General features: G+C 46.3%; 1 protein-coding gene across 1 annotated transcript; it reads right to left on the bottom strand.

The window, feature by feature from the left end:
• Positions 1-1218: 1218 nt before the first annotated feature.
• Positions 1219-19364, bottom strand: LOC118300197 (protein sprouty homolog 3). Its single transcript, XM_035624401.2, has 2 exons — positions 18670-19364; positions 1219-7431 (listed from the first exon to the last, which is right to left on the bottom strand). Exon 2 carries the CDS (start codon positions 7343-7345, stop codon positions 6425-6427), a length of 921 nt encoding a protein of 306 aa, XP_035480294.2. The 5' UTR covers positions 7346-7431; positions 18670-19364; the 3' UTR covers positions 1219-6424.
• Positions 19365-19611: the final 247 nt, after the last annotated feature.

The raw sequence follows: 19611 nt of genomic DNA, 5'->3' as shown, positions 1-19611 counted from the left end.
TCTCGCTTTTCTTCATCTAATAATCTCTCACACACACACACACACACACACACACACACACACATCTGTATTCACTGCTCTGGGAAGCCATTAGCGTGACCCAGCCTTGATTACATATTTATGAGCCCAAAAGAGCAAAGTGAAGGGAGTGGAGCACCAGGGGGCCTCAATTATAAAAATAATAAATAAAAAAAACGTTGTTTGACTTCACCCAGATCTCAGCGCAGTCGATGTTATCATTTCTAACAATGTCTGCAAAAAGACCAAAAAAACAAAAAAACAAAAATTAAAATCAAGAGAGAGGCTCGTTACTTGGGATCGAGAGATGTTTTCTGACAGAATTCCGTCTGATTGAATCGAGTAGTGAGGTGGGAGGAAGTATTTTAGGTTTCCCAGGTTTGTAGACGTAAAAGTCTGATATGTTTGGAATATTAATTAGGTCAAAATTATTTAATTTACGATGCACATGTGTTTATTTATATTAAATTGAGGCGATTTAGGCTGCCAGGTAGAGGGCGCTTGACTTCTTTTTTGTTTAATCTAGAGATAACGTTAAGATTGGATTTTCCTTGCAGCCAATCGATTGGTTGAATTTCTTATTATTCTCGTCATACGAAAAACATGTTGCAGAACGTTGGCTCGGAAAAATGAGCTCACAGCTAAGCTTGCTAAGAATAGCAAGTCTTGTTTTTCCATTTCAAGAAGTCAAGGAGTCCAATAGCTTACAAAGATAAATAGTAATAAAAAATGAGTGTAATATATAAGTTTGATTTGGAGTAATTGGCCATTTTCTTGGCAGCCATTTTGACATGAAATAGCCGTTTAGCATGGCTACTAGTAATCACATTAAAGATTGAACAGAACATTAATGAGGAAAAAACTCAAGTAAAGTCAAAATAAAAATATGAAATGAGTAATTGATCACAACACATCGGCCACAGTATACAGTGTAGAGTTGTCTGTTAAAATACTACAACAGTTCGACGGTTTCACTTTTGGTCGTCCAAGTCTCATCCCAGAATGCGCCAACGTGCACATGGCTTTAAAACGGTGTTTAGAATATGATCTGGGTGTGTCCATGTTTCTGTATTTGAACGAATGCAGGGCTACATAAATAATGGCTCGGCATACAGCATAGCCGTCATCGACAGGTCGCCGCGGTAACTTATCGATGATAAGATGCGGGACAACTCATTCAGTCACCAAGCACAGGTTGGGTCCGTTTGGAAATTCCTTTTTATTGGTTCATCATTAGCCAGGAGGGTAGCAGCAGCAGCCACGCCACACTGAGAGGAACAAATCAACAGAAACCAAAAAGACAAACAACAGCAACAACAACATCGGTGCTCTTCAAACCACTGTAAAATAAATACGTCGCGCATCGACATCGCCCTCCATGATTATTGTTCCCGCCCATTGTTGTAACCATTAAAATAAATACCCATGAAGCAATATCAGCAATGAAAGAAAGTGGTGAAATGCATATTGTTCCGTATATAATATATTCATTTTAGATAATTTTTTTTTCTATACATATTTGTTCCATATACTCTCCTTAAATTCTTTCACAACATACAAGATGCCAATTTGGACCAAAAAGCGATGCTCTGCTAAGACACAAGAGGAGACGCGTGGTGGTGACGGTGGCAGCCTGCGCACATACAGCATCGGACCGGTTCCTGGTATGAGCTCTTCGTCTCGACGGCGAGGAATGTTGGAAACATTCGAAAAATGTGTGGGCAATCTTCGAATTCAGAGAATTTACGTATCGCAGTGGTTTTAATTGTACGCGCGGACGCCCAGATAGCTTAGTCAGCAAAGGTCAGGTGAAGTCCATGGAAAATTAATACAATTACAAATCTCGCAATCACAATAATTTGCATTTCAGTAAAAACAAATTTGTTTGTGCTTCATTAGATTAAAAAAAACCATTTGACACAAATTACATACAGTAAAAAATGAAACTTTTGAAGAAGAAAAGGTTAATTAAACATTGGAACACTGCGTGAATCACTCTGCGTGTTCCTGAAGTACTTCAACACATTGCACTCGGAAGTGGTTATGATTGAGCTGCGACTAAATATTTTAAAGTCACTCTGAACAACAGATGAACCAGTTTTTAAAAAAAAAGAAAGAAAAAGTGCAACAGTTTCCTCTGAATCATAAGCAGTCCGGGTTCGTGTCAATCTTCCTCACAAGCACCGGCATCTGAGTCTTGCTGCTTCATCCAATCAATGTAGAGGAGACGGCGTGGGCGCCTGTGTTGGACCAATCAGAGGCCGCGCCCACACCAACGAGGTTAAATATGAAAACGTTTCCTTTTTTGTCAGTTTTCTGTCCACGTTTGTTGTCTTCAAACACCACAAAATCCCCAAAGTATGTCTCTGTTGTTGTTTCTCTTCTTTCTTTTTAACGATCAGTTGGGTCTGCACATGGCCGCCATGGTTTTCTGCTGTTTTTGAAGCATCGTTTTGTCATTCACAAAGCACGCATGCAGGATAGAATGTGCCAGCGGTTTATCATAAATGGCTCCCGTGACAGACATCTTTTGAAAAAGCTCAGTTTCTCAAGACTGGCAATTTTTGACTTGTTCTATTTTGGTTGGTCGAAGACGCCGGCTGTGGATGAAAAACTGAAAAAAAAAAACGTTTTCACACTCATCAGCATCAGTGTGGACAGCCTATAGGTGATTTGTATGAATAGGTGTCAATTACAAAGATTATGATTTTTTCCCCCGATTGCCTATTCTTCTAATAATAACCATAAAGCCATTGGTGACACTTAAAAGTGGACAAACTTGCAACATGGAAAAAACAAATGGACAAAAATAGCCATATTTAAGTTAAGCGTGTCCTCCACAGTTACTAACCCGTCTTAAAGTGAAACCAGTGATGAGCACAGAAACATTTGGGGCAACAACAACAACAACAACAACAAAAAAACAGCAATCGCACAGATAAAAACTATTAAAACATTTCTTACCTCTCTTGCAAATGAATTCGCTGTAACGCTTGATTTAAAAAGAACATTTAGCTTGCTATATTTAAGTGTAGTACAACTTTGGTCTGTTAGTATCCCCTTTGACATCTTAGCTCTCTGCCTTAATCCATCGCCACCTTCTGGAGGAAGGCTCTGAGCATTTTGTTAAAAAAAAAAATTCAAAATCGAATGACTTACTGAAGCCATCAAGTCTGCAATAATACCTTATTACCAGTCTGTCCAACCACTGCTGAAGGCAAGTGTTCATGACGATGACTGTCCGTAAAGATGAACGGCATGGCCGCTCCCCGAAATGTACGCAAAAACCGAGACGCCCCTGGTGGCGGGCCGCAGTATGGGTCATAAATCCCGCCCAGATGTGGGCCAAACTCCAAAGTCGTACTTTATTTTATGCCGTAAAAATGGGTTGAGATGCGAGTATTGACGGCTGAGATTGACTCATGATTGGTGAGGTTGGGTGTACCTGCGGGACCTCGATACCGCACCATCTTTGTATACGGTCATTGGTTTGTACCCGTCGCAAATGGCCCACATCCCACTGTGTCCCCTGATCTCACTCAATCATCCTGTGACAAACCTGCGTAGTGTTGATGCTCTTCATGCACAAATGGGGATAATGGCACACTTTTGGACAGTCTCCCCTATCCCCAGATTAGTGCGACCGTGGTATTGAATTGAGGGACGTTCGAGCTCCTGCGCACCAGGCTAGTTGTTGCGTAAAGCCGATCAGATTTTCGGAAAGGAAAGATACAAAAAGTCGTGGGACGCAGCCTTTCCATTCCGACGTCGGAAAGAGTTTATCAGATGCTGTTAGGTGATCCGACAGACACCTTGTCTTTTCCCAGGCTTTATTTTAACGTGTATCAAACTGTTTGATGCAGCAAATCAATTCCGGCCCTGTCGTAATCTGGCTTCCACCCTCCTGCGCGCAGTCGTGACCGGGGCTGCACTGATATTTCCTGAGAAGAATTGTTGGACAAATCAGAATTTTGTTCTTTTAAGCCATAAGGAAGAACAGGGAATGATCCAGAATACAACTGACCCGACGGCTGAGCCGCTTCGGAGCTTAGCTTTTGGTACTTGATGCTAAAGATGCATTTGGTCTCAAACCAAAGGATTCAAACCAAGCAATAATACTGAACTACTTCTGTCCACACAACGACACGGTGAAGAGTTGATGCTGCGACATTTCCCCAAGTCCTTGTTCGAAATTTCCCGTCACAGTTGCCCCAAACGTTCACGTTCTGAATTGGTCACAAGTGGACAGTAAATAAGTAAATGTTCACTATAACGGAAAAGCCATAATAATAATAATATTAATAATATCAATCTCATAGGGACAAAATAAAGCAGAATAAAAATAGTTGTACAGTTAATAGCCCGTATTTACATATAAAAATATAGCAAAGTAACTTTTAACATAACAGGTCAGTGTGTCCGTGCTTGTGTGATGCATCCTGTCACACATGCACACACACAAAAAAGCCCACATGCATCCAAACCCACACACACGCACACACACACACACACACAAACACACACACATACACACATGCACCGGCCTGATGTTTGTTTTATCAGCTTTGGAGCCTTCCTTCCTTCCTTGCAAAGCCATGCACTGTTGTTGCATTCGTTTTATACCTGAAGTGCGGAATAAATGTAGTAGAGGCAATGAAATTCATTTCAACTAACCTCCCCCCTCCCATTTTGTCAGACATGCTCCGTCTCCATCTGACCTAATGGCGACATCAACACCCTCTCTTCCCTCTTTACTTCCCTTCATTCAACCTCTCTCCTGTCTCCTTCCCCTTCCCGGCATCCCTCTTTTCCCCATCAGCTGTCCATCTGCCCAACACCGCAATTCCACTCATCCTGTCCTCTCGTCTTCCCTCCCTCCCACGCTCCATTCTTCTGCGGCCCATTAAGGGCTATCACGGAGCTAATTGCCTGTTTGATCAACTCTCTGCGGACGAGGAACTGGAAGCTTTTAGCCCTCCGAGCGTAAGAGGAGAAACGGACGAGGCGGGAAGGGATATGTGGGCGTGTGGGAGCAATACGCCTCGAGTCAGTCGGCTTAACTCAAAATCTCAGTTCCCCCCCCAAAACGTTGGGCTACCTGTTCCGTTCGACGTATTCCGAATGTACTCAAGTTGCCAATCTTGGTTGGTGAATCGAGTGAAATTAAAGCCGCTGCTTTTGCACCTTGAGTGACTCCGGGCCGAGATGCTAACACGGGGCGGCCCGAACTGAGAGCGAGACGGGGACATGTGTCTGGGATATTGCGACGTTTGATTTGAGGACGGGAGGAGAGCGGGACCGGTGATTTAAGCGGAGTGGAGGAGGAGGTCGGTCAGAGGAGAGAGGCTGGCGACAGACTGACTTCAGGAGGAAACCCAACCAGACCCCCAGAGCTCCACTGAAGCGGCACTGCTAAAAATAAGACAAGGGAGGCTTCTTCTGCTGACAAAACAACATAGACACAGGCTCTACAATGCACAGCTTGTTGTACAGGAGGAGGACTCACACACACACACACACACACGCTGCCTAGTCACAATGGACGCACCCCTCGCTCCTGTTGAATAATCCCCAATCAGCTCTTGGCTGCTGAGGAAAACCTGTCCATCTACCTTTACAAATGAGCTTAATAGCGTTGAAGTTCACACAGTTTGTACAGTGCATGGTCCCTTTTTGGTGTCAGACTGTTGTTGTTGACAGCGTCTCTGTTCCCACTCTATGCCTTGATGCTTCGCTCTGAGTCCCAGTCCGATATTTACCGCAACACAACGCTGTTGTTTTGTTTTTTTCCCCCCCATCTGTTCATCTTCATCCTTTGTGGAGTCTTCTGAACTTTGCGGTCTAAAGTTCTCAGTCTCTAATGTGTCTCCTGATTCTGTCTTTCAAGAGGACAGAAACTCTGTTAGCATGGACCATACACGTCACGACAAACTCCCCTCCTCCCTGATTTGGTCCATCACCGGTCTCTGTGCGTTGCCTTTGCAGAGTGTGGAGAGGGAAGAAGTTCGACAATAAATAAATGTCTATTCAGACGTCCAGATTACGGAATGCAGAGAGAGGTGATGTTCTGTCTGTAAGCCTTGGTTAAGGTTGACGGGCAGTCCGGCAAAGCACGACAGCTTCTTTCTTCAGGAGGAGTTTTTGTTTGTAGGCATAAAGTCTCCAACATGAACAGGCACAGTTAAGCTTTGGTCCCTCCTGAGCTGGAGAATAAGTAAATTCAAGGTACATTAGGTGAACAACACTTCATGGTTGATTGGTTGGTTGGTTGGCTTGTCATATCTAGGTAGGCGGGTCGCGGTGGCATCGCTGTCCCAATGTCAGCTGTGGCACTGTTGATTGGCGACAGTGTTGCTTTGGCCACGGCTGAAGAGAAGTGTATTCCTGAGGCTCCCGTCCAAGCCTGTCATAACGGCTTCTCTAGAGCTTTGCTGCGGAGCGACGGGTGGCCAGAGTTAGGGTTAGAGGCAGAGATCTTGCGGCACACAGTGTTGGTGTTGCTGCACCTGCAGCCGGGGCGCGTGGCCCGGTCGTGGGCACACTGGCACAGGGAAAGGCACAGCCTGGCGGGGGGATAGCAGCAGAGGCAGGGCAAGCAGAGCGCCATCAGCCCCATTGTGCCCCAGCGGGCACAAGCGTGGGCTGGAGCGCAGGAGCACGGGCGGTCGGCGCAGTTGTCCTCGTCGTCCTGGGCGGAGCAGTGATAGAATAGGCCTTTAACGCAACACAAGCAGGTGCCGTACTCCACCGCGCTCTCAGCAGAGCACAGGCAGCGCTGGCCACAGGCCCAGCAGGAAGGCAGGCGGCGGGGGGCGCAGCACTCTTGGCACTTGCAGCGACCGCACCGCTCGCAGATGAACAGATGGAGGCCCAACTCAGCCTCGTCCTCTGTCAGGCCTTTACCCAGCGAAACGTCAGGCTTGAGTTCCCCTTTGGGTTGAGAGCGGACCACTGAAGCTAGCCCCGAGTGAGACGGCGTCAAACCTGCCAGTAGCCGCTGGTCCGATGTGGCACTGGTTCGAGACATGGAAGAGCTTATGGTGCTGGAGCGGCTCAGGTGGGACAGGTGAGCGTGCTGCTGCTGACTTTGGCTGCGGGGCAAGGCAGAGTGGAAGGCGGGCTGGGGGTGATGGGTGTATATTCCGTGAGGGTAACGGTCTTCATGGGCATAAAAAAATCCGGTCTGGGACACCGGTTCCAGCGCCACGGGCCTCTCCACATAGTCATTGTTGGCCCGGATGGCACGTATCTGGTCGAGCGACAGCACTGGGACCTGCTGGAGGTCCAGCCCGTCCAGCTCCATCCTAAAGGAACGAGCAGGGTCCATCCTGGTGAGCCGGGCCGGGTGGCACCAGGGCTGCGGGCCGGGGCTGGGGCAAGGTGCTCCCAACACTCACGGCACATCAGATAAACCTGCAAACACACAGCGAAAAGGAATTGACAGCTGTTAGCAATGTTGAATTTAACTTTCAATTATTCAATTAGGATCCCGATTTTATTCATTTTATCACGAGGTGGTTGAAACTTTAGCTGCCCGTGTAGATAAAAACAGTTAAGTTCACAGTTAACAACAATAAGAAAATAAAAAAGCATTTCTATTTTTTTTTGCCATTCCTAACCCATCCTCTCATGCACAGGAACCGATGGGTTCCATTTCCGGTAACTCAAACTGCATTTGCCGAATGCCCAAGGTAGAAATCACAGATTCCGACCACAATGCGATCGAGCTCTGCACAGGTTGAAATCTTCCTGTGTCCGATTCGTCAATACTCTCCCTCCCACTCGGGCCCCTTTGACAAGAGGTAAATGAAAAGTATCGATTCAACACAACAGTCCAAAAGTTCCGAACGGGAACAAGAAGATCTGTGATCGTGTGTTGGAAAAAGGCAAAGACTTTCCGACAGGAACGGCAGTTTACATGGCCGGGATTCATTCGCAAAGCAAAGATCACAGTGCACTGTACTGTGACGCTCTCTGTGTGGGAGGAAACTACTGGGAACTCGCCAACTCCACCGAAAACTTTAAACATGAAACATTGCTGCACCCGTTAACCTGCTTCTCGTGGCGAACATTGACAATTGCCATTCCTTTAGATCGAGGTAATCAGTCCACCGCTTGACAGACCCGATTGACAACTCAGACAAATCGATGACTTTGCAGTCGTTTTCATGCACGTGCAACAAACAGTGGCCTTCTGCACGTGTAATTATTATTCGCCGCATATTGAGGCAGCGCTCGATCAAAGGTGGATATTTGGCAGCACGGCCCTCCGCACAACCACCAGCCATGTCATCATGACAGCGAGGTTCTCCGCTGCCCAAGCCGACGCTATTATTAGCCAGAGCCAGAGAGAGATACGACCACGAGGTCCGCACTGTAATTTAGCATCTGTTGGAACACAGCTGCTGCTGCTGCCACGGAGGAAACCCACCTGCAGACAGAGAGGCTGCCAGCAACGGCCCTGTCGTCGGAGATAATGTCGAGGGGGAGTAATGTTGCAGGGTTTCATTCTGAAACAGATTTGAACCGAGGGGGCCTTCACTTCACCTGCCAGGCGTTACAAGACTCTACTCGAGTAGATAGGACATTCTCCATCCACCGCTTTATCCGTTTAAGGGTCGCGGGGGGGCTGGAGCCAATCCCAGCTGACATTGGGCGAGAGGCGGGGTTCACCCTGGACAGGTCTCCAGCCTATCACAGGGCCACATACAGAGACAAACAACCATTCACTCTCACATTCACACCTACGGTCAATTTAGAGTCTCCAATGAACCTAACCCCATTCTGCATGTCTCTGGACTGTGGGAGGAAGCCGGAGAACCCGGAGAGAACCCATGCACACACGGGAGAACATGCAAACTCCACACAGAAAGGCCCCGGTTGGTTTGAACCGGGACTCGGACCCAGAACCTTCTTGCTGTGAGGTGACAGTGCTAAACCACTACGCCACCGTGCGGCCCTAGGACAATCTCATTCAAAAAAATTCGAATGAACTAGATTTTTCTTGAAGAAAACCCGTTGATAAATATAAAGTAGGCCACACAGACTTTTGGTTTGTGGTTCCAACCACAGCTAAGAGCTGAAGCTACTCCAGAGATGTTGCACAAGCAGTTTCTTCAGTGGCCACCACTATCTGCCCGTAAAAAAGAAGAAGAAGAAGAAGAAGAAGTTTCTGAAACGATAAAAAATCCTCTGTTTTAATTGGAACAACTTTGCACCAATGAGGCGTGTGCGGGAAGATGTTGCGCTTTGGGAACATGTTGAGCACCAGTAGTGAACCTGTGACTGAATTATCACAGATGCAGCATCTCAAAACCAAGAGGCCTTTAAATACAAAAGCGAGGTTTACTCTAGCGAGGGCTGAGGGGGGAAACACGTGGGTTTTTTTTGTAAATTTTGTGAACTGATACTTTTATCAGGGATACGTTTTTGTTAAGATATTTCTGAGCCTTCGTTGACAGGACGGCTATTGGCGCGAAAGGGGGAGGGAGTGGGGAAGACACGCATCCAAGGGCCGCTGGCGCCTAAATTAAAATTACGTTAAAAGAAAACTGTAATATCTGTTGCATTTACAATTACATCTCAACATATTTGCAGCTCAGTTGTGTCGAGACGCTGTTGTTTTAAGGAGACGTGGTTGGAGAGCATGTTGTGTGACATAATGCTTGGTAAGACCGCAACTGAGGTCAATGTGAATGTGCAGTAAATGCAAATAAAATGCCCGAATATGCCGCTAAATTTGATTCCCTGTTCAGACATCAGTTGGGCGTTGGATGAAAAAGACAGGACTCTGGAGAAAAAACAAATGAGTGCTTGATATTTGTTGTCCACATTGGACGGAAAATGTTTTTCTGCATTGTGTGTGTGTGTGTGTGTGTGTGTGTGTGTGTGTGTGTGTGTGTGGATGATAAAGACAGTACAGAACCTCCTTATTCAACATAATACTGCACACACACACACACACACACACACTCACAAAGAAACTGCAGTCTTGCCAAGTGGCCAAGGGGGAGAGATAGCTGGCTCGCTGCTCACATGGGGCTGGTCTTCTCCGAGAGTAATGAGGCCAAATGGAAATGCATTTAAAGCAGCTCAGATCGTGAGATTAGATAAAGCAGGAAAAGTGAAGGGGAGCAGCAGCAAACTACACAGTCTGAATTCACGTCCACGCGACTCGTTCAAAGTTCTCCGTCTGGATTTTTTTTCTTGAACTTCCAGAACAAGGACCTTGTTTTTAGTCCAATGGCGACAGGGATGTCGGACTCCTGTGTTTCTCTGCATAGTCTTAGCGGGTTCATTCTTTTTTTCCTTTCACCGGTTAAGCTGGTTCAACTGTTGTCCTGCAAAGGTACATGGGAGAATCTCCCTACATGTCAGCCGAGGGACACGGGACATTTGTAAAACAAGCGGATTGGTCGATCAGATCAATGCATTCTGACCAACATGCTCATCTTTTATCCAAATGTGTACGCTCATGCCCTGCACTATTTATTTTTTAAAATCACACAGTTTGATCAGTTCACTGATAACGTTCCAATGAACCAAAGATCAAACTCCAGTTTTCACGGGCAACAGAAACCCCAGAAGAAAGTGTCCAAGTCCTGCGCCCCCGGAAAAAAAGAAAAGAAAAAAGAAATCGCTGAAGACAAAACAAAAATATCACATTGAATTATGGCCTTGTTATGTACAGCTGGTCATTTACATAACAGACAAATGGTCTCTGGAAAACGCAGCGCAGAAGCAACAAGAGAGGAGGAAACAAGTAGCATGTGGGGGAGGAGGATGAAACCCAAGAATGGCGACCAATCACTGGGAGGAGAAGACGGAGAGGTGATTAGCCGCCAGCGCTGTGTATTAAAAAAATCAAAATATAAAGAAAACTTCTCTGTCCTCCTCCAAGACCCTTGGGCACATTGTGGTACCCTCTGCGTCTTTCTCTCTGGGACCCCCCCCCCCCCCTCCTTCCAGCCAGAAGGCGGCAGATAAGGAGCTCCAGGTCGGTCGACACGAGGATGCATTTTCAAATTAGTGCGAGGGGAGAGGAGAAGTCCTGCCGACTAATCTCATCAGGGAGGGAGAGCGGTGGCCACGGCTCGCTCATACGCTGCCCGACTATCGGGCCATCTAATTGTTAGAAAGAAGAGGCCTGCCGTCCCATTTCCATGACCTCATTTTTTTCATTTACCGCTCGGGCAGACTTTTACCGCCAACCCCCCCCCCCCCCCCCCCCCCCCGCCAACGTGACACGGACGCAAAAGTTTGAGAAATTACGGCGGCTGGAATGAGTCGTCCATCGAGTGACAACGACACGATCGTCGGAAAAAGGAAATGAGCTCAAGTGCGACACTTGCTCAAATGTAATCATTTGACTCTCTCCTGTGTTTTTTGTATCATTGTGAATTTGACTTCTTTTAAATGTTGAACTCTTGGTCTGACAAATCAAAAAAGTCAAGTAAAACGCGTCACCTTCAGCTGTGGGAAATTAAAATGGCATTCTTACATTTTAAAAAAGGAGACTTTTAGAATCAGAGTAATCATAAAAATACTGAAAATAAACTTTGGTTGCAACTCTTTAAAAAAATTCCCCCAAATACCAGGCGATTTCAGAGGAGAAAATTGTAGCAGCATTAGCGCTACATTTACATATTAAATATTAAATATATATATATATATATATATATATATATATATATATATATATATATATATATATGTCAAAAGTCAATCTCAATGGTCCTGGTCCTATACCATCGATACGTGGCCTGTATCCGCTGCACTGATTGGCTACTGGGAGGAGTGTCTGTTACCAATGTGTGGTTTGGTGTTCCACATGTTGAGGGGTCGTCCTTATACGGACAAAGACAAGTCCCACGTAATGTAAATCTGAGCTGAAGACATGTTTTAATGTCAGGATGAGGTTGGGTTTAAGGTTAGGGTGTGTGTGTGTGTGTGTGTGTGTGTGTGTGTGTGTGTGTGTGTGTGTGTGTGTGTGCGGAGGGCGAGGCAGGCAGCACCCTCCCCTCTCACATTACGAGTGTGGAGCTCGGGGCTGTGCTGTGCTGTGTTTTCTTTTTTTTTCAATGTGTCATGTGTTATTGTGTGTGTGTGTGTGTGTGTGTGGTTGTGTGTGTGTGTGTGTGTGTGTGTGTGTGTGTGTGTGTGTGTATTTGATTGTGAGGATTCTGGGTGGCTCATTTCCCAAACATGGTTTCCATCCCCATCTTCCAGTCGACGGGCGGGAAAACACACAAGTCCGTCACTGTGCGTCAGTCACTCTTTTGTCCTATTCCGATTTTCAATATACTAGAAATGAACAAAAAAGAAGATGTTTCTGACATGAGTCACACCCATAGAGGAATTACTACGAAAATCCATTTTGAGACACTTGAAAAAAAAGAAATTGTCCAAGTCGATTAATCGGATCAATGGAATCTAAAGTGTCACTCGCGTTCTTCATCGCTGATGACGGTAGTTCGGGGCGAAAGTTGACGCAGGTTCATGGCCAACACGGAACTGTGATGGCCGTCAGCACAGTCAGTGATTTATTTAGTGGATAATCCATCTGTCTCAGATGGAGAGAGAGAGAGAGAGAGGAAAGAAGAGGAGAGGCGTCCATCGTCTCTCCGTCTCAGCAGCGTCACATCGACAAATCGCTGGAGCGTCTTTGGACCTCTTCCCTGCAGGTTCTCCCAAGCCCACCAGAATTTTTTTCTAAATATGCCGCGCGGGAAACGCACACTCGCGCAAATGAGCGTCAAATGAAACGAAGGGCGAACTGAAAGCGAAACAGCCACAGAGAGCTGGCGTTTCGAGAGACCATCAGTGGTAACCTGAGGACGGGCCTCTGCGCCGTGGGAGTATCGGTAATGACTGAGCTTCTGCCCTGGAGAGGACACACACACACACTCACACACACACACACACGCGATCAACAGTCACTTTGCCAGGCTTCTGCTGGCGTGTTGCGTTGAGTGTAGATGTTGGATTCTTGTAAAAATGTCTCAAGAATTCGGCCTATCGACCAAAATTCCAGTCTTCTCCCGTCCCCCTCGTGGACCTCCCCGAGGACCCGGCGTCGCTGAAGACACTTTGTCACTCTGTCCAATTTGTAGATGACCTCTTTGAAGAATGTGTTTCTGGCAGGGGACCGGAGATAAGGAGGTAGACAACTAGTCTTAAAGAACATATAAGTATATATTTTGGCACATCCACAATTGCTTGACTTGGACCGGTCGCCTTGCGGGGTTTTTCAGGCATCTTGCCACAAATGCGTGGATATTCATCTTCGAAGTTGCAAGTTGATTTTTGAAATTGTGTACTGGAATGCAACTAATCTGTAAATCTGCAAAACTCTACCGGGGCTTTGGAAGCAGTATTTGTCGAGTTCAACCAATTTGTTGATTGTGCAATAGAATCCCGTAATAACGAGATGAATAAATTGATCTTGAATCGGTCTCAAAAAATATATATATATCTTAAGCTTCAAAACTCCTGTAGTCGTTTAGAAGTCGGAGAATCTGCTGTGTTGGGTTAGAAACTCCCTGATTAGGATGTCAGCGGTAAAAGGAAACTTCCACAACGGTGCCGATCCCATCTCCGACTCTCCGACTCCCCGACTCTCCGACTCTCCGACTCTCCGACTTCCGCTGAGTCCGAACTGGCCGTGCCGATGGTCGATGGGGTTTAATGGACCAGGGCATCGCCGCATCTCCCACCGATGACATCATGGTTTCGGGCTATTTTAAAACCCCGACTGCATTGACCCCTCCGCCTCGGAATGGGGGGGGGGGGGGTCGCCCTCGCCTCTCCCCCTCTTTCCTGTCGTCCTCTCTCCTCTGGTTTCTCCCTTCACATCACCTTCACTCTCCCTTTGGCCGCTGTCCTGTCCTTCGCTCCCCCGACCTATTCTGAACGTGTTCTTAGACGAGACCGCGGGATTTTCAGTCTTAAACTCTTAAACCCCAAAAGTTATGGAGCAACAAGTTTGGGGAAATCCAATGCCAGTAGGTGTAACAACTTTTGAAATTCAAAATAAAAGCACGCCTTCCAACAACGGTAGTCCACAGTTTAGTCTGTTTTTAGACATTATACTTGAAGGTTGTTGTTTTTTTCAGATGATAGGACAAGGCTCTACCTGCTATCAGTACGGGACGTCCCATGTCTCTACAGTCTTGGCTGTTTTGAAAAGTGGGAATTTTGCTCCAAAGATACGTGAAAACATTTCCTCGAACGTTTGCAGAGAATAGCGTTGTCGGTAGGAACGGGTGCGGACAGCCGTCTTCTTCCAAGTCGCTAAATACCCAGATTCATTAAGCGCCACAGGTAATGAATACATGCATTTCTCAATAGGAATAACAGGTGATGAGTGGTAGCACAGCAACGCAATGTGCACAGTTAGTATACTGTACATACCGTCCAGCTCGTTGGAAAAAATAACTTATTTTTGATCATTTGAGAGGAAAAAGTGCCTAAATTCCTTAATAGGCAACAGATGAATCAGTCAAATGAATTTAGCTGGGAAATCCGGCCCAGTATTCCCAGGAATTGTGTCCTAATTTAACTCTCTCATGATTTCTCCTGTTTGACATTCGGAGCCAATTTCAGCAGTTAGTGCGTCCTATGCGTAGCAAGGCAGGAAGTAGAGAGTGTGGAGGTCGAGCTAGTTGACGGACAATTGACCGGAGTTTGACTCCCCGCACGCCACGGCCTACTGGCAACGACCACAATCTTTCAGTGATGTTGATCCGTCAACTAGGTGCTGCGCGCAAACACATGATTCAAGAAATTGTGTCTATTTTCAAAGTGCTCTCGGGTACCGGAGGCCTGCGCGACTCCTCAGTTTGGGACCCAAAGTTAAACAGGCTCATGGAAAATAAAGAACAGGACCCAGCGACCCCCGTCAAGCTGAATGAGATTCGGACTGAAGGCCCAGGTCGGGTCAGGTCTCGGTTGACAGGAACAGAGTCGGTCTGTGAAGAATTTCTGCCAGTCCCTTAAAACCTCTGACCTCCAACCTTACACCTCAGCTTTGCATATCGGCAAACTGGATTGGAAGCGACGGTCACTCTTAACACTAAGATAGTATAATAAACTAATAGGTGTCAAACTACGCGAAAGAATAAAAATACGGCACATGGAAATGAATAGAATCCAATCAGGTCAAAGGAGACGCGGATTCATGAGGTCAAAACGATTGCCTGCTACCCGGTGGCAGGCTTCTCTTCCCGGGTTCGCGTGCAGGGCCCGCCAGGCACTAAGACCCAGGGGCCTTCCTGCCGGTGTCCTCCGGGAGCGCAGCGGGATTGAATGACAACAAACTGGATGAGATACCGGATGTGCTGAATCTGACCCCAACGGAAAGACTGAAATAGACACTGCAGGCCAGCAAGTCCAGGCACGGGGGGGGGGGGGGGGGGGTGAATGAATGAGGGATGGTGACGCTCATTTCGGTGAAAATGATTCCGAGTATGGTGGAGCCGCGTGAAGAGAGAGGGATGAAGAAGGAGATGGAAAATATGCAGAGTGAGAAGCTAAAGTTTTCTATCACTTTTTATCATCACTTATTAACGTTACATTACATTAAATGTTTGGTTGTGCCTATTCTTCAAGGTCGTCCCTTTTTTTTCTTTATTTGTACAATATCTGCACGTGGCCCCTTGAGTGTGGTCAAGTAAATGTTTTCACTGTCTGACAATTATATCTCTTGATTTGAAGTCTACAGAGAGATTTGTGGGTTTAGTTCTGAACGTTGGCCTGAGATGAATTAAAATTTAATTAATACTTTCTTCGTTAACGCACTGCAAAAAGATAACACACTGCTGTCTGTGTCATTAGGATTAAGATTGTTAATATATGGCTCTTACTAGATTTTTCTACTGAAAGGCTTCCACTCCTTTTTAAATATCTACTGGGCAAAATGAAATATCTACTTTCTGTGTAGACACTTCAAATAACGTAGGTCCTGTTTTGTAAAATAATTCTTCAGTGTGATTATCTGGTGTGACACCAACCAGGAAATGCTTTAACACCTCCTATGAATCAGTTTTTCATGGAACTGAATCAAATGAAGTTATTTGAGCGAATCGTACTTAATTCAGGAGCAGTTACAATTGTAATTGCAATTACAATTGTTGCAATTATTGCAATTGTAACTTTTTTTTAAGCTTAAATTTGAAATGGTTTCCAGTCATTTTTATCAAAATAACAAGTATTTTCACTGTATTCATCTCAATTTTTTTGTGCAAGAACAAAGAGATAGCATCAGTTCTTTTCTCGAGCCCTGAGTTCATCTCACCGGGTCCGAGTCACTGAAACTTGAGATGAACATGATTCGACTCCTCGGTTGATTTTTGTATTTCTATTTGGCCAAATGAAGCCTAAACTATCGGTAGGACAGTTAAGATGCCTCGCTGCTGCTTGGTTTTTTTAATGGTCCACTTGCGCCAGAGTGGCAACCCACTGTGACGTCACCCGGTGGTTTGTGAGCTGCCATTTTGAATTTTGATCAGCGCCATGTTGGCTTGTTGGGTTTCTGTGCAAGCGGACGTGGAGCTGGCGATGGGTCTCGGCAGCATCGTTGTTGCCAAGAAAAGGAAAAAACATGGACGTTGCATGTGGAAAACGTAATCACTACTTGCTGCAACCTTTCTAGTTGCATACGAGACAGGAAGCGCTGCGGCCTCCATGAAACCCGCAGACGCTTTAATAAAAGAACTATGGTTATTGATGAACCACCTCAATTGCATGAGGCAGGACATTTTTTTTCTTTTGAATTGTTGGGTTTTCTTGTTCAACAGTGTAAAACCCAATGATACTCACAATTATCACCTTATCAACATTGTTGCCAGGTATTTTTTTTTTCCTGCTGATCAACAGATCCATCAATCTAACAATTAACACGGCACGAGACGAGGCGAGCTCTGTGTCGGTGAGCAGTGAATTGAGTTTGCCGTCGCGAGACGTCGGGGGAGTTTTCTCCGCTCACCTAAATGCTGTCGCGTCCGTTTTCTCGTGTCGTCCAGTGGCCTTTTTGGGAACTACACCTCCAAACGGCAGCAACTCCACCTCGGTTTTGGTGCTGCCCAGCACCACTTGCTACACGCGGGGGTGTCCTTCTTTTCCGAGAGTTTCTCTTCTAGATTTAAATTTGTGGTCGTGGAAGGCGGCGCTGCGGTCCCCACAGGGACTCGTACTGCTCAGCTGTAGATACCGACCTTTTCATGTACGTCATTGTGCTCCTGATGACATGTCAAACACCGTTAGCTTTCAGGAAGCTCTTTCTGTCGCGCCAGATTCAGAAAGTCCCGGTCAATTGTGTCGTCTTTTCTCTTTTTTTTTTTTTACAAAGTGCTTCACCGTGAGTCTCTCCTCTCGCCCTCCACAAGTTCTGTGGTGCATTAGTCGGTGCATTAGCTCCTCCATCTCCATTCATCCCCTCCCTCGCTCTCCATCCCTCTAAACCATCCATCCATTTCGTCGTTCGTTCATCTATCCGCCATATTCATCCACTCCACGCATACTGTCCCCTCCCTTTCATCCATCCATCCATCCATCCACCCCCTCCCCGACGCTACCACTCCTCTCTCCCCATTCACTTTCTTCCTTCCTCCCGTCAATCCCGTCCCATCATTTGCTCATGCACCCCGCCCCTCCAGTCCCACCCCGGTGGAGATGGGTATTGACGTTCTGCATCCGACCTTGAGGACAATCAATCCCCACCCCACATGTCCCCATCACTGTAACACACACACACACACACACACACACACACACACACACACACACACACACACAAACTGCCAAAACACACACACACAAACTGCCAAAACACACACAGGGGCAAATGTTAACACAATCCGTCATTTTGTTGAGATGTGTGTGTGAGCTCGCTCGCCCTCCTCTCAGTCACCAAGGTTGTGTTCAAAGTCGCCTCCCGAAAGTTGGTAGAAACTGCACGTTTCCGCGCAGACCGACGGGACGAGACTAATTCACCTTCAGCGCCGCTGAAACAATAATTGGATCAGTCCGTTTCACCGGGAGAGTGAAGGAGGTTGCAGTCAACGTGTCTGCACACGGACGTCCATCACTTCACTGGTCCGCAAGCTCCGGACACTGACGAGAGCAAAACCTGGAACCGCCATCCCGCTCCTCAACCCAACATTCAGGATGAGAGACGGAGGACAGGACGTAGGCAGGAATGGACCTGATATTGGACGTGTTGGACTGAACGCAAATCAGATGCCGAAAAGACGTTTAGAAAAGCTGATGACTGTTGATCGTCGAACTCTAACATGCGCCGCTCAAAAAGTCCCCGTCAACTCGACCCGATGAGAAAATCCACAGGGTTTGAGGAAGCAACCAACAGTGTTATCATGTAAAGGCCCAAAAGGACGGGCAATTGATATTTTCATAGCAATTCAAATTAGAATTCAAATTAGTAGCCATGGTTTTTAAAAACAAAAAAAAAATGAAAAGAAATGAGTTCAACTGCATCTGGTTTTTTATCAATGAAATTGCACGGGGTGCAAAAAAAAAAGCCTTTTGAATTATCACCATCAAAACATTTCAGATGGACCTTTCTCCACCCCAAGGTCACAAATCATCAACAGTTCACCAGCAAGTCGGATGGCGACCGGGTGAATTGATGCTTACCTCTGACTGGTGGGAGATCCATGCTGCGGCGGCTTGTCGGGTTGTCCTGTGCGTGTGTGCGTGTGTGTGTGTGTGTGTGTGTGTGTGTGCTGTATTCCTATAATATCCTTACAATGACTTGTAATATGTCTGTGGAACCCTCTGATGAATTCGCCTTGGCCTCGATCCTCTTTTGCGGGTTGATGTTTTTGTTTGTGCTGCAAAAGGTTGTTTCCGCAAAAATATTTCTACGATGCCCCACTACGGATTATTGTTGTTATTATTATTGTTTTATGAAAGATTACCGTGGCAATGTGATCTTAAGGGTGTGTGAGTGTAAAGGACGGATGAGGAGAGGATGCTCTTCCTCGGCGTGACCCACCCTCCTCCTCCTCCTCCTCCTCCTCCTCCCTTCTCCTCCTCTTCCAGGAGCGCTCTGGTCCCGGCGCGTCCTCCCTCCCGAGGTCACCACCTCCTCGCGAAAGAAAGAAAGGGAAAAAAAAGAAAAAGAAAAAAAACAACCCCGAACAGTCCCTTCTTCTTTAAACACGCCGCGGCATCGAGGGGGGCTCCGCGCGCTCCCTGTCCCAGTTGTACAACAGATGAGTCAGAGATCCTGTGAAAAGCGGTTTTCTTTTTTTGGAGAAAGAGAAAAAAAAAGTCCTCATCTGCAGGAAAGAGAGAGAGAGAGAGAGAGAGAGAGAGAGAGAGAGAGAGAGAGAGAGAGAGAGAGAGAGAGAGAGAGAGAGAGAGAGAGAGAGAGAGAGAGAGGGGTGGAAGTGAGATACTTGCAGTGTTTCTGGGTGTCAAAAGAAAAAAAAAAGCCTGCAGCCGGAGGTTCAGAGTTCCACAGTCAGAGAGGTTGGATGCAGAACTTTTATAGAAGAGCTTCCTCTTTTCGTCTTTCTTCTTTCTTTCCCTCCGCTCAGAGAAAAGGTTTCTTCTCTGGTCCTGTTGTAGTTC

The sequence above is a fragment of the Scophthalmus maximus genome, chromosome 2, assembly GCF_022379125.1.
Source record: "Scophthalmus maximus strain ysfricsl-2021 chromosome 2, ASM2237912v1, whole genome shotgun sequence".
NCBI classification, from domain to species: Eukaryota; Metazoa; Chordata; class Actinopteri; order Pleuronectiformes; family Scophthalmidae; genus Scophthalmus; species Scophthalmus maximus.
The sequence above is the reverse complement of the archived record's forward strand: the minus strand, read 5'-3'. Positions and strand labels throughout refer to the sequence as shown.